We start from the raw sequence: 16,731 nt of genomic DNA, 5'->3' as shown, positions 1-16,731 counted from the left end.
TAATCTGAATTATTTTTACCATGTCAGAAATATTTATTAACGATATTTTTTAAAAAGGCACTAGTATAGAATTTACTCAATACCTACAAAAAAGAATGAACCAATAAGTTAATAATTATTTGAGTCATTATGCTATCATAACTATATGCTATGTTAAGTGGAAAAAATGATACATAATAAATGTATTCGTAAAAAATTATAAAGTTATATTTATGAATAAAATGAAATTACACCTTTCAGAAAAGCTAGATACAAAAATAGTGCTTATTATTTAAAAAAAAAAGGAATAATCATGCAAAATCATGTTTGAGTATCATATTACTGGCTTGATAAATTAATTAGATTAGAAACATAATTTTAAGTAAAAATTAAATTAAAAGCAAAGTATCAGATATCTTATTTTAACAAATTTTAAAATTTTATATTTTTCATAATTTCTGAATGTTTAGAATTTATAATACATGATTTCAAAATAGGTTATTTTATGTATTTATGTTATTTAAAATATGTTACATGTTTATATGTATAAAACACTATTAATTATTTATTCTATGTATTATTGTTTTTTATTAGCTTATATCAGTTTGCTGTGTATCCTATTGTGACTCAAATGTGTTATGTATTAAAATTTTTGAAATAATATATTATATATTATTTCTCTTTAAGGGCGATGGTGTCGTGAACCCATAATTATTTTGTATATTTTAGTTTTAAGGAATTTATATGCAACATTATAATTACTATAAAGTATTATAGTATTAATATTTTAATGATTATTTAATGAAAAATGTAAATATAAAAGACGCCTTGACCATCTTCTCAGTGGTCAGTGTTCTATCAGTGAATGTTATATTATAATTAGTTATTACTTTGACTCTTCCCGACAACACTTATCCGCGTTGTCAAATTGGATTTCAAACACCCTGTTTACCACTTATTATTTGGCATCCCTGAAAAATTTGGTTTCAATTGGTTACCACATACGTAGGTAAATTTAATGGGATACTATTCTAAAATAAATGAAATATTTGAAGCGGACTTAATAAAAAGAAAGCCATTTATGCACATCTAATAGTCCATAATAATAATATATTTTATTATTGTAGACTATTAGATGTGATTATTATATATCTTGATATAGTAATACAAATACAAAATAAGTATAATATAAAAGCTTTGTGATATTGGGGCACAGCTCACATGATGATTTTTATCATAAAGATTTTTCAACTCATCCTAATTACAAAGTAATTTATCTGCCACTGCTTTCTGTTTAAAATAATTTATAAAAATATTTAGAGACCAACAGTTTAGTCTTGTACTGTAATACCACATTTTATATCAAAGTCCTGTTAAGGATTCTTAGTATAGTATTAAAAAAAAAAAATAAATAAAATTTCAATGAAAAATAATTACAAAGAGTTAAAATCATAAATAACCTTATATTATGTCATAAAATGCAATTAACGTGCATAACAATAACAGTTTAATTATGTGCATCATACATTCATTTAATAATTATTAAAAATTTAAAATACCACGTATTTTTCAACCAATAGAAGCACTCAAAATTTACGCTATCTATCAGCATAATCGCCTGCGTCCAACGCATCGTTTCCCTGCGTCCATTCATGATAAAAATTTGACTGCCAAAATTGTATACGGCGTGGTCTATCTATGTGTATTTAATCTATGCTTTTAATCTATACATATTGTTTTTATAATTTTAGATGCATGGGTTTATTAGAGGTGACCAGTATTACCCACTGACTATAGTTCCCCCAGTCACCTATAATTTAATTCTTAATGTATTGAGCCATTTTTTTATTTTTCTTAGTGTGTCGTTCTATATGCACATGTTGTAAATTATTTTTTATATTATTGTAAATATCTCTTTTCTTTTTTATGACCTTCAACATGGCAGGCGTGTTACAATATCATCTATCTTGTTTATATATTTTTATATAGTATCTTTAGGTCCCTAACAGTGAATTGACTGTTGAATTAACGTTCGTCCTGTTTTTTATTAAAATTATTTAATTAAGTTATTTGCTACAATTTATTTATTGGATACGATTATTTTACAGGCAATGTAATATGAATTGTGTTACATTTTCCATTCTGTTTTGTATTGCAATTTATATTGCGATGAGTCGTCAAATTGTTTGGCGACTCACGTTTTTAATTTTTCCAAGCACCATAAAAATTACAAATGATTCTGTTGTAGCAAAAAATTAATTCATTTTTTATTATCTTTAAATGTGAATATTAATATTATAATATTTATAAAATTATTTTTTTTTACCATAGGTAATACATAATTTATAGTAAAAACAATACAATATAAACACAACCCTATTGTGTATACACTAAATATTTTAACGTAGAAATTATTAGGAACTATTGTGTATAAATTCAACTACTAAATTAATGTACATTTAAATGTAATTTATTTACCTGAATGACTTTAGGTTGGGTTACTAGATGCTGATTCAGGATACTAAAAAATATATTTATAAATAAACAGTCTTCGATAGTCGCTATTAGCTCAATCGATATATAACTATCATACATCAATATTTTGGTACTAACTTAAAGAAACTTTTAAAATAAAATAAAATTGTTCATTCATTCAACGTGGGCATTAAAAGAGTTATGTAAAATGTATTCTCTCGAAACTTTAAGATACGTACATAGTACATAGATCTACTATGTACAAGGAACATACCATATGGTATTGAAGTGGACACATGTGTCGAAATTAGGTATGATTTTCATCCATGGTAGTAAATTGATAATTAATACTTAAGTATTATTATTTAATTAATAAATATAAAAATTGTGTAATTTTTCTAACAGTTTACTCACCACATCTACTACAGGCTTGTAATGTTCTTTATCATTAATCAAGTATATACATTTTTCACCATTATAATTTTCTAAAACGTCATCTTTTTTAAAAAATTGCCATCCATTTTCATCTGTATATACGTATATTGATGTTTTTAAATATTCAGCTGCCGCAGCTATTTCAGACGATTCAGCATACACCCCTAAAATAGAAAATTATTTTCAAAATTAATTAAAAAGTAGGTCATGGGATTAAATTCGATGAATTAATATTATAAATAAAATTAATACAGCTTATAAGCTGAATTATTATTACCACGACTTATATGTTGTGAAAAGACCATCCAACATCGAATTTATTTCATTACGAAAAATTGAACTTTTAACAATCAACATTTCTATGACCACTTATGTATACAATTTTTTTTTACTAATTTTTTTTATGTGATGATAAAAAAATTTTATTTTGTAGACCAGTATTATTATCAGTATAGAAAAATCTACTACATGAAAAATGAAGTATACGACTTTACACCTACCGTTGCCAACAATATATCTTATGTAATTTCGATAAATTCATTTTTCCATCCTATAGAAGGTACTTCATAAACAAATCATAGTAGGAAACCATAAATAATAAAGAATGGATAGGCTGTTGGTATACATTTAACATAAATTTCTGCAATCCTAGAGAGCAGGTATATCACTGTCACACAAAGGTGCACAATACCATAAGTGTATAGATTACAATTGTAACCATAAATAATATTATTATATGAGTCATAGGAGTAAAAATTAGTTAATAAATTTGTTTATGAAAAAAAAACATGATAATAACATTATTCTCTATTTGGAGATATTATCATGATATTCGTTATTTTTTTTTTTTAATTTAGCACATAAAAATTTTAAAATCGTAAATTTGGCACATTTAGTTTTTTTTTGACATATATGATTTGTTAGTTATCTCTACTAATATAACTCTTAGAGGTATTGTAATTTCTCACTTTTACTGTTCATTTCTTCAATACGTGCCAAACGTTTATCATCACTAATCATTCTTTTATAACTCTTGGATTCTTTCAAGAACTTAAAAAAATTACATAAAAATAAATAAAATATTAAAAAACATGACACTTTACTATTAACTTGAGTATAAATTATTTACATCGACAATTTTTTTACGTAATTTTTTACCAAACTTAATTGAACCAGTTATCCAAAAAGATAGAGCATTGAAAAAACTTCCGTCACTCAAAACTGTTTTCACATCTGTTTTCGGATATGACAGAATTTTATTGTAAATATCATTGGAAGATGTTCTTATAAGCGAAAGTCCCAATTCGTTGCATTTTGATATCTGCCATTGAACATCAACTGGCAAAAAAAGACTTATGGATTCACCATACTACAAAAAAAAAAAAAAACAGTAGCACAGTGGGATCGAGGCACAGTGTGGACGAGGCATAGATGGGACAAGTATAGATGATATCTGACAGTGATTAAAATCACTATCATTAGAAACGCTTCTATGCAAATCTGTAGTGTTCATTTAGAAAAATTGGTGGATTATTCCAATAGCAACATCAACTCTTATTTCTTTAATTATATCCTGATTAGTAGTTCTTTTATTTTAAAATATAATATATGAATAAATACTAATTATAGTTTTTAAATTTAGTATGAAATTGTGAGGCCAGCTATGATGTATGGTTCATAGTGTTGGGCGGTTGATAAGAAAGTAGAGCAGAGAATAAGTGTAGCAGAGATGAGAATGCTTAGTTGGATGAGTGGAGTGACTAGAGAAGATAGGATAAGGAACGAGCATATAAGAGGAAGTATAGGTGTTGCGTCAATCGTGGATAAGATGACAGAAAATAGACTTAGATTGTTTAGTCATGGTATGAGGAAAGAAGAANAATGGTTTGGTCATGTTATAAGGAGAGAAGAATCAGAAGCTGTAAGAACAGTTATAGAATGTTGAATGAAGAAGACCAAAAAAGAGATGGAGGGATGTTATTGAATGTGATTATATCACATTATGAGGACGGCTTATGTAAACGTAGATGATGTGAGAGATCGTGTCAAGTCGTTACATATTAATTCAATTGTAGAAAAAAGTTTCTACAATTGAAATATCCAGAACTGAATTAATTTTAATGATTACTTTAACTAAAAAAAAAAAGTTATTATTTTGAATCCCTCTTGTGGGTAGGTAAAGGGTTAGATTTATAAAAAAAAAAACCAAATGATAGATAAAGACATGCATCTATATAAAAAAAAAATTATACTGATTTGGTCATTTTTGATAAAGTTTAACAGTTAACAAAGTTATAAGTTTTATATACTGTACTAAAAGGAACTTTCATCAGAAGCAAAAATATACTATTCTAAATCAACTTTTCGCGATGTTTTCAAATGTGCAATTAGACTTTTTCTATCACTTCTAAGTTTTAATATTATTAAAAAATAGTTTTTACATATAAAAAAAAATAATTAAGAACAAAAANTATTTACATATAAAAAAAAAATAATTAAGAACAAAATAAAATTGTTTTAAATTAATACTGATTTTGATTTTTAATATGTTAAAATAATGAAAATTACATATTTAACCTATTTTTTTAATCATTAAGTTGATTTTTGTAAATATTTATAATAAAAAAAAAAAATTTGTTTTACCATATTTTTTAGCTCAATTGGCAAGTTTGAAATTGACATCATTAAATAGAAAATTCTATGACAATTAAAAAAATTGTATCGTTAAGATCAATATGCAGTCAGAAAGTTTTATAATTACTATTTATTGTAAATTTATCAGAAAAGCTCAATATTTTTTTGCATTTTTATGGTAATAGATAACTTAAATAGAAGTAATAGTAATAATTTCCTAGTAACTTTTGTTGTTTGAAAAGATTCTACAATTGAAATATTAAGAACTTAATTAATTTAAATGATTTACTTTAACTAAATGAACCAATCAAAACAAAGTTGTTAAAAAGATTTACACAATTGAGCATATAATAAAATTTGATTATAATTGTAAAAATCCATTATTAATTCAGGAGAAACTAACAATCATTTTTTTTAGAAATTATTTATATAGCAACATGTTACCAAAAAAATTGTAATATTATAGTCTAGTAGTAGCACACACAAATAGAGTAAAAAAATAATTAAATTACAAAGTAAAATGATTTAATNAACAAATAGAGTAAAAAAATTAATAAATTACAAAGTAAAATTATTTATTTTTGTAGTTGAATACTGTTATTATATCAAATATAATTCGACAATGAATACTTTAAGAATATTAGAAATTAATGATTTTAATAAATATTTTTAATTATTACCCATAGAATTTAATAAAATTCTTAAAAATGCTAGGTAGCCTGTTCTAAATTCTCGGTAAGATAAAATGGACAACTTAATTATTTTTGTTTCCCACGCTAGAAAATGTATTACCTGTCCTCTTTCTATATTTCACTTTTGAGTTCGATCTATTATTGAAATTAGGTTTTCATGGTACTGATAAACCTAACTCATCCTTTTCAAATAGTTAAGCAATATATTAATTTGATTTTCATTTAAAGACAATAATAATTTCCCTTATTAATTAGATACGTGAATTTTTGAATACATATGATATTTAAGTTATAGATTACGCATACAAATGTATTTTATGAAGTAAAATACTTCAAAAATTGTTTTATTGTAATTGAATAGATCTCAGGATTCTTAAAATACATTTTATGCTTAAATCATTAAAAGCACACCCTGCATATATACAGCCGCTCACGTAAAGTTGGCAACCCACCCCCATTTTTATCCCTATTTCAAAGTTATGTAGAAATTCAAAAATATATAAACTCTTTTCAAGTTAGTTTTGTACCACAGCTCTTTATGTGTATTTTTAAACAATTAAAAACATAAAAATTTGCAACTCAGTTGACCTTGTAAAACATCAAACCAAAATGACAAAAAAATTATATTAACTTTTAGCTTCGATGCGAAGCTGAGAAGGTATTAATTTTACCATGATGTGTTTTTTTTTTTTTTTTTTATTTATTTTTTTTTTTTTTGTGTCTGTCACTACTTTTTCTCAGCTCTCACTGGACCGATTTATTTCAACAATACGTCAAAAGATCAAAAATCGTATCTAGTTGAAGACATTACCCTTAAAAATTGAAAAATTTTCACTCGTTTCCCGCAAATGGGGGAAATATCCAAAAAAATTACAAATTTAAAAATCGCTAATTTTAGAAATTTTTTCTCTTTTTTTTCTTAAAACTTCCATAACTTTTTTAAAAATAAACAAATCAACATAATTTTTTTTTATACTAAAACCTTAGATATTTTCTTACCTTAGATACCTTTTATTTGATATCATTTTTTTGAAAATCTATCACTTAACTTGCTCATTGGGGGGGATTTAAAATAGCAACTTTTTTACAAAAATTAACTTTTTCAACTTAATTTTTGAAAATGTTCCGGAAATACTGCGTCCTTTAAACATATATCAAATTAAAGCTTATTTTATGTACTACTAAATGAAAAAAAAAAATTTGTCCCGACGACCTATCTTCTATGCGCAAAAGGCTACCGTATTTAAAAATATGCTATTTTTTATNATGCGCAAAAGGCTACCGTATTCAAAAATATGCAATGTTTTTTATTAAAATTCTGGGTTTTGTATTTTATTTTATTTTAAAATATCTTATTAGGGGAATAAACTGATAAATAAATAAAATTAATTAAGTTCTGAATATTTCAATTGCAGAATTTTTTTAAACACCAAAACTTATTAGGATATGATTACTATTCTTTCTATTTCAGTTATCTATTACGATAAAAATGCAAAAAAATCGAATTTTTCTTATAAATGTACTGTAAATAGTAATTATAAAATTTCCAGATTGCATATTAATCTTAAAAATTTCATTTTTTTCAATTTAATAATATCAATTTCAAACGTGCAAGTTGAACTATAAGTTATGGTAACAAATTCATTTTTTAGCTTCGATGCGAAGCTGAGAAGGTATTTTTCATTAAAACTTTCACTTTAAAAGACAATAAAAAATAGGTTCAAAATGATTACCTTTAACATATTAAAAATCAAAATCAGTATTAATTTAATACAATTTTTTTTGTTCTTAATTATTTTTTTTTATATGTAAATACTTATTTTTTAATAATAAGTAATAATATTAAAACTTAGAAGTAATAGAAAAAGTTTAATTGCACATTTGAAAACATCACGAAAAGTTTATTTAGAAAAGTATATTTTTTTTCTGATGAAAGTTCCTTTTGTTTAGTGTATTTATTCATAAGTAACAAAATTTTTTTATTAAAAAGTATTGCATAAATTCCTTTAAATTTGTATACGCATTAAAAGTATATGAATATACAACTCCTTTTTATTTTTATAATATCTCCGTAAAAATTACAATATTATATTATTGAATACCACTTTCATACTCAATTTAATTACTGTAATTATTATGTATTCATATATTATAGTTATAAATCGGGGTAAAATTAAGGGAATAAGTGTTATTGTTGTTTTTGAAATAATCTACCAATTTCATTTTTTTCTATTTAATAATATTTATTTCAAACTTGCAAGTTGAGTTAAAAGTTATGGTAATAAATTCATTTTTTTTTTATTAAAACTTTCACTTTAAAGAACAAAAAGAAGTAGGTTCAAAATGATTACTTTTAACATATTAAAAATCAATAATTATTTGAAAATAATGAATTATAAAAATTATATAATATATAATTAAACGAATTACTAATCTGGATATAATTAAGGAAATAGGAGTTGATATTGGGTTGGGTTGGTTACATTTTTAACTTTATAATGCTATAACTCATTGAAAAGTGTACGAATCAACACAATTTTTTTATGAGAAATAATATTTTTTAATAATCCCTTTTTCATTCNAATCAACACAATTTTTTTATGAGAAATAATTTTTTTTAATAAACCCTTTTTCATTCGACATACTTTATCTTAATCGAGATATTAAGGAACCAGCAAATCAAGTAGCTTTTGGAATAAAACACACATTTTTTTAAAATTAAACACTATCTAAAGATTTACATCGAAGCGTTTTTTTCATAGTGATTTTAATCACTGTAAGATATCATTATGCTTGATCTAACTATGCCACGTTACCACTGTGCCGTGATATTCCTGTGCTGAATTTTTTATAATTAAAAACATGAAAAAACAGCCTATGCTCTAGAGCTTATATTTTCATATCCAAATAAGCTATCATTGTGGAACAAAATTTTATTACACCATAATAATTATACACCAATTTCTTAGAATTAAATACTATCTACTAATTTGCATCGAAGCGTTTCTTATGATAGTGATTTTAATCACTGTCAGATTAAATCTATACTGGACCCAACTATGCAACATCCCCACTATGCCGCGACCCCACTGTGCTGGGTTTTTNTGCAACGTCCCCACTATGCCGCGACTCCACTGTGCTGGTTTTTTTTTTAAATTATTTCTAAATGAGAATAAGACTTGGAAACAAAACAAAAAAACATTACTACATAGAAATTTTTAGGAGCTTTGAAATATATTTTTATTTTATTCAGGAAAGTAAAAATTAACAAAGATTATATGATAATAAACACGTATTTCTTTTTTGTTCATTTTACCAAAAATATTGGAAATGGGAAACAATTGTAAAAAGAATAAAAGTGTATATACAAGGCAATTTTTTTATTATAACTCATTCTCACGAATCATTTGTATATTTTTCTCGAATTATCATTTATGTAATACTTTTTAAAATCATCTTTTATAATTTGTAAGGATATCAACTTTGTTTTTCCAAATGAGAATAGATATTTTGAATTAGTTAAAATGTTTAAGGTGTTTTTTTAGTAGTAAATAGCGTTTGAACATAGGCATAATTTAAAAAAAAAAATTTTCTTTATAAATTAACAAATAATTTTCATAATTCTTGGGAGTCTTCAGTGATAAAATCATCCGTATTTTATAGAAAAATACAATTTTTTTTTATTTGTTGGTATCTCAGAAAATATTTTAATATAAAATAAAAATTAAAAAATTGTTAATTAATACTTGACTATTTTTATTTTACTTAATACTTTATTGAACTGACTTATCAAACGCCGAACCAGGATGCAAGAAGTTTGCTCTTAGAGAGAGTATATCATCACAAAACTTAAAAATAATAAAGCTCCAGGAGAAGATGACATAAATCCCGAATTACTCAAAGTAGCAGGAAAAGATATACTTATAGAATTACAATCCTTAATTTGAGAAATATAGCACAAGGAACAGATTACAATGGATTGGAAAACAGGGATAATTTGTCCAATATTCAAAAAAAGGAGACATTATTATAGAATCAATCTACCGCAGAATTTCCTTCTTAGTTACAGCTTATAAAGTCTGACACGACTTACGTCGCAAAAATGTGGTCGACACTGGTTTAGTAGAGACCCGTGGGCCGTTTATTAAATGAGCGACACACATTATTTTAATAAAAATAAACAAACCGAAAAGATAAATACAGTAATAATAATCTTCGCATAATATCGCGGCACTTTCGCTGGCGTCGACGACGCGATATCCGGCGTAATCCTTGAACGGCAAAATGGTTAGCAGCGTTGTAGGCGACGGTGCGCGGGTGCGGTTCGGTTGGTCGGCGTTGTCGCTTTCACAACGGGAGGAAGACTCACGCACCATTTTCGGCAGGTCGTCGTCGGCCGTGCGGCATTTGCTGGACTTTGCACCGTAGCGTATAACACGCGGTGTTGGTCAGTCAAATACTTATAGTAGGGCGACGGCTGATAAAGGTGGCACGAGTCGCGGGGCATCGTGTATAACGAAGCGACGTGGGCCGTGTCAAGTCCTATTGATGGCACTGCTAAGAAGATAAGAAATATATGCGGAAGACATCTTTACAGAGTACCAAACTGGTTTCAGAAAAGGAAAATCTACAACGGATCACATATTCACAATAAGACAGGTAATGGAAAAATTCTATGAATATAATAAAAACCTTCATATTCTTTTTGTAGATTACAAACAAGCATACGACAGTATCGACCGTGAGCAACTTTGGACAACACTAAGAAATTTCGGTATAACAAGGAAAATAGTGAGACTAGTTGAGATCTGTAACCAATAGACATTCTGCAAAGTGCGTTTTATGGGGGAGACCTCCGAAGCGTTTGAATGCAAAACCGGCAGGGAGACGCACTATCTCTGGTACTATTCAATCATGCCCTGGAACAAGTGATAAGGGACATAGATGAAAAACGAGAAATGGAATTGGTTGGGATGAATACTCTTCTAGCATATGCAGATGACTTATTAATTTCTATAAATGAAATTAATAATATTGCAGAAAAATTATTTAAAGCAAGTCCAACATGGGTTTAATAGTTAACGAGGAGAAGAAAAAATATATGATTATGTCAAGACAAGTAACCCCAAAGAGTAATCTCAAGGTATACGGATACTCTTTCGAACAAGTAAAAGAGTTTAAACATTTAGGGGTGAACATTACTGAGAAAAATAACATGCATGATGAAATAAAGACTGATGATGGCTAGCAAAAGCTATTACGCAATGAAAGAGATGTTCATATCGAAGTTATTGTCACGGCGAACGAAGGAAAGGTTATACATAACCTATTTGTACACAAAAGCGACGAATGCATGCAAGACGTAGTCCAGCACAAAGGGTGATCAGGAAAAACTAGCCATCTTCGAAAGGAGAACACTAAGAAGAATTTATGGTTTCGTGTTAAAGTAGACTTAGGAGTACTCGAAAGAAGGAAAAATGAAGATTTACAAAGAATCTATAACAAACCGAACATTTGCAAATTTCTTAGTCACAAAAGACTAGAATGGGCTGGACACGTGTGGCGTGCAGAAGGATGTCTTATAAGAAAAGTGCTCGATGGAAATCTTATCGAGGTCTTCCTATGGATCTTTTCAAGACCCATAGGAAGATTACGTCAAAGATGGTTTAATACCGTGAAGAGAGACTTGACACGAGTGATCCCTACCTATAACATCAATATGACAGTAGAGAGGATGCAATAGAGAGGAATTGTAGAATCGGCATTATATCTAAATGGTCTGTTTCAAGCCTAAGAAGAAGAAGTATTTTTATTTTATAACAAGTGTAACAATTATAAAATTTTAATAATGGTTCACTCACCACATCTATAACAGGCATGTAATGTTCGCTTTCATTAATCAAGTATATACATTTTTCACCATCATCATTTCCAAAAACGTTTATTTTGTTAAAAAAGTGCCATCCATTTTCATCTGTATATACGTATATTGATGTTTTTAAATATTCAGCTGCCGCAGCTATTTCAGACGATTCAGCATACACCGCTAAAATTGAAAATTATTTTAAACAAGTAATACTAAATAGGTTATGAGAATAAATACGATGAATGAACACTATTAATAAAATTACAGCTTATATGTTATGGAAAGACCATCCTGCATGGAATTTATTTCATTACAAAAAATTGAACTTTTAACAATTAACATTTTTTTTTTTTACTATTTTTTTTTATATGATAAAAAAATGTTATTTTGTAGACCAGTGTTATGTCGTAACACAGTAAAGACAAAATCCCGGGTAAACGTGGAAATGTGCAACTATGTGTACGAAGATGAATATGAGGAGGTAGTGCCTGCTGTCTAGGTATTCACGTGCGTGTTGTCGTACAGTAGTCACCGTGCTCGGCTGACACTCCGGGTTAGCTGTGGGTGTCGAAAGGCTGTTGTTATAGGAAGGGAGAATAAGAGTAACACCTAGGTATGAGGTGCAGACGAAGTGCAAGACACAAATACCAGATGTACGCAAAAGGAGCCCAAAGTATGAGGTGCAGACGAAGTGCAAGACACAAACATGGGGCATACCAGATAAGGAGAATAACAAAGTACGAGGTGCAGACGAAGTGCAAGACACAAGTACTTCAAAGAGAGAACGGGGTAGCCGAGTATAAGGTGCAGACGAAGTGCAAGACACAAGTACTTCAAAGAGACAACGGGGCAGCCGAGTATAAGGTGCAGACGAAGTGCAAGACACAAATACTAGGCGTACCAGGTGAGGAAAGATAACAGAGTACGAGGTGCAGACGAAGTGCAAGACACAAGTACTCTGAAATGTCGAGGAAAAGAGTATATAGGTTAGAAAAGGAATAAACAAAGACTTTACTTTAAACAGTAAGCCGGACAGCGACAACCGAGTACTGAGACTGATGAATGACACAAGGCACTGGAGTCGACTGACCNGAGACTGATGAATGACACAAGGCACTGGAGTCGTCTGACCACGATGGTCAGGTCTATTGGGTTTTTATAATAATTACACCTATTGCCGATTTGGCAATAAATATTATTTGTTAATTCACCAGTCTCAGGCAGCGGATGTGCTGTCTGTATTTTATTAAAATAATTCTCACGATTATGAAAACGTGACACCATCACAGTCAGTATCAACATATAGTCATAAGGGTATTTAGTAAATAGGGAGACAGGTAAATTGTTATAAAATATGAGAACAATAGAAACTCGTTTCCTTACTAAATATTTCCATGGAAATAAAAATGGAAACTACATAGGAAAGACTTCGGGATCGTTTGATCGTTTATGGATTACGTTTCATGGCCTATCCAATCATCATTGTCTATGTGGGGAAGGTTTGAAGGGTTTAATTGTTGTATTACATTAATCATGCTTAATAGATAGGACAATTATCTTCATAATATTCGTTTACTATTCTTTTAATAAAGGGATACAAAAATTTAAAAATCGTTAATTTGGTACATAGAAGTTTTTTCTTTGCAACTACGATATGTTAAAGATCTTCTACTAATATAACTATTATATTTATTGTAATTTCTTACTCGAATCGTACATCTCATCAATACGTTCTTGTCGTTTATAATCCACAGTCATTATTTGAAAATTCTTTGAATCAGCCAGAAACTTAAAAAAATTACTTAACAATAAATATGATAACAAACACATGATACTGAACTATTAACTTAGATATAAATTATATACATCGATAATTTTTTTACGTAATTCTTGACCAAACGCATTTGAACCTGTTATCCAATATGATAGTGCATTAAAAAAACAACTTCCGTCTCCTTTAGTTTCAATTAATGATTTCGGAGATTTTAGGTATTTATGGGACATTTCTTTGTTAGATACTCTGATAAAAGGAATATCCAATTCTTGGCACTTTGATTGCTGCCATTTAATATCCACTGGTATAAAAAGACGTATGGGTTCAACATTCTACAAAAAAAAAAAATTATTTTTTATTTTTATTTTTATTCAAATTGTTCTTAAACGAGAATGAAACATATAAACAAAACCAAAATTACACTATAGTAATTTTTAAGAGCTTTAAAATATGTTTTTATATTTTTATGAAAAGTAAAAATTAACAAAAACCACAGGTGTAGTCCGTATTTGTGTACGTATAATCAAATCCTGATTACAAATGTATCAAAGTTGTAAATATGATATGGATATTTTAATATTGCTATCAGTACATATGTGCTTTTATTATTTGTAAATATTTTTTCACTCAATTATCTTTTAAAATAATAGTCTCTCTGTCCTTCTTTTCATCTTATTCATCATTTTTAAACTTTATAAGTCCGATACTTGAATGCGATAAGCACACCACCACATTCACAAGTAATCATTAATAAAGATCAGTCATACCTATTAATATGATAATTAAAAAGACCTGATAAATTATTTTATGTTACATACATCACCAAGTTTCGGTATGAATTAAAAATAAATAATTAAATGAAGCAGTATTAAATTTTAAATAAAACAGCTTGTCTCGAAGACAACAGAAATTTTGATTAAAAACAAATAATACAATGTGGAAAAATTTATTTATTAATATTGATACAGGTGACGAAAGATGAGACGGTTTTTAGAGTGAATGTATAGTTAAATTAGACTTACCGGCTTTTCGCATGACAAAGATGTCTTATCACGAACAACTGAGAAATTTGATGGAAAGTTAGACATTGATTTGTTAAGACAAAAAGAAATATACGGTCTCTTAAATACCAGTTTAACTGGACAAAGGTAACACGGAGATTGCTTACCAAGACGAATAGCTTTAAAATCAATATAATGTTCCATAGACATATTATTTAAAATTATATTTATGCAGAATTATCACTAGTAATTATTGATACAGGTGAATTAACAGTTGACTTAGGTAAGCAATAAACAATTAAATTCCATTTACACCTTTGGCATTCTATAAATTATTGTACAAAGTCAGATAATATATAAGATTAAGAGTTTGATTCCAGAAAAAGCAATCTAGTATCAATATTATCAATATTTGAACGCAAAGTAAGAAAATCACCCACGATTGTATGCAGCTGAGTAGTTAATGCATCAAGACGAAATTTTAGTTCATTAACACATTATTATCCGCTATTATTTTGTCTTCTGAAGATCATAAAACTTCAATAGCTTTGAGAACATCATAGATAAATGGTTTAGATTTAGATGAAGCATTTTGAACAGGTATTAATACAGAAGAAGTACATCTAAGTGTATAGGTGAAGATTTAAAAAAAATTGACAGTGAATAATAAATACTTAACAATAATATTGTCGAGTGATTAAGTCACCAGAAAAATGATGTTGGTAACCTCTTTGGATGATATCAGTGATAGTAGAATGATAATAATATAACCTTACACAAACAACAGCTGAGAATATTTTATTTCAGAATGAATTTGAGCTCAGTAAAAATTTTAATTCAGTACAGTATCAGCTGTTGTACAAGGAACACATTTTAGCTTCGATGCGAAGCTGAGAAGGTATTGGTTTTACTATGATGTGTTTTTTTTATTTTTTTTTTTTTGTGTCTGTTACCACTTTTTCTCAGCTCTCACAGAACGGATTTCTTTCAACGATACGTCAAAAGATCACAAATCGTATCTAGTCGAAGACATTACCTTTCAAAATTGAAAAAATTTCCCTCGTTCCCCGTAAATGGGGGAAACCTCCAAAAAAATTACAAATTTAAAAATCGCTAATTTTCGAAATTTTTTCAATTTTTTTTACTAAAAACTGCCGTAATTTTTTTAAAAATGAACATATCAATATAATTTTTTTTTATATAGATGCTTGATGTCTTTACNCTTTTTCAAAAATGTACATATCAATATAATTTTTTTTTATATAGATGCTTGATGTCCTTATCTATCATTTGGTATATTTTTTTTGTAAATTTGACCTTTTTTCTGCCCACAGGGGGGGATTTAAAATGACAACTTTTTCACAAAAAATTAACTTTTTCAACTTAACTTTTGAAAATGTTCCGGAAGGTCTGACACTTTTATATATATCTTAAATTAANTTTCCGGAAAGTCTGATACTTTTATATATATCTTAAATTAAAGCTAATGTAATGTACTTTAATTTGAAAAAAAAAAATTTGACCTCTGGACTTGTCTTCATGGTGAAAACGGCTACCGAATGCTATTTTTGTGTGAAAATTTTCGATTTTATAATTTACATTTTTTACTTTAAAGTGCTATAACTTTTTAAAAAATGTATGGATCAATACAATTTTTTCATGAGAAGTAGTATTTATATACATCTTTCATTGGATATACTTTTTTTTAAAATCAAACTATTTCCATATATATGGGGTGGCTTAAAATATAAAAAATGCATATAGAAAGTAGAACTTTTTCAACTTAACTTTTGAAAATGTTCCGGAAGGTCTGACACTTTTATATATATCTTAAATTAAAGCTAATGTAATGTACTTTAATTTGAAAAAAAAAAA

General features: G+C 27.6%; 1 protein-coding gene and 1 long non-coding RNA gene across 6 annotated transcripts in view; one reads left to right on the top strand and one right to left on the bottom strand.

The window, feature by feature from the left end:
- Positions 1–16,731, bottom strand: part of LOC126908132 (uncharacterized) — a 34,160-nt gene that overhangs the window by 5,677 nt on the left and 11,752 nt on the right. For 3 of the 5 annotated variants that reach the window (XM_050690037.1, XM_050690045.1, XM_050690053.1), the window contains exons 2-8: positions 13,948–14,187; positions 13,788–13,869; positions 12,077–12,261; positions 4,019–4,258; positions 3,858–3,939; positions 2,869–3,053; positions 2,458–2,500 (exon numbers count right to left, since the gene is read on the bottom strand). In XM_050690037.1, coding sequence (XP_050545994.1) covers positions 2,468–2,500; positions 2,869–3,053; positions 3,858–3,939; positions 4,019–4,258; positions 12,077–12,261; positions 13,788–13,869; positions 13,948–14,187 — 1,047 coding nt within the window. In that variant the 3' untranslated portion in view covers positions 2,458–2,467. Of the gene's footprint in view, positions 1–2,457; positions 2,501–2,868; positions 3,054–3,857; positions 3,940–4,018; positions 4,259–12,076; positions 12,262–13,787; positions 13,870–13,947; positions 14,188–14,877; positions 14,968–16,731 lie in introns of those variants that run through there. The other 2 variants (XM_050690062.1, XM_050690029.1) reach the window with 2 other exon arrangements.
- Positions 12,608–13,166, top strand: LOC126909251 (uncharacterized). The gene is made up of 3 exons (XR_007704974.1): positions 12,608–12,701; positions 12,826–12,885; positions 12,946–13,166. It is a non-coding gene; the product is annotated as an uncharacterized LOC126909251 (long non-coding RNA).

Source organism: Daktulosphaira vitifoliae, unplaced genomic scaffold, assembly GCF_025091365.1.
Source record: "Daktulosphaira vitifoliae isolate Bord-2020 unplaced genomic scaffold, ASM2509136v1 Scaffold_1, whole genome shotgun sequence".
NCBI lineage: Eukaryota > Metazoa > Arthropoda > Insecta > Hemiptera > Phylloxeridae > Daktulosphaira > Daktulosphaira vitifoliae.
Note: the sequence above shows the minus strand (reverse complement) of the source record. Positions and strands in the feature narration are given on the sequence as shown.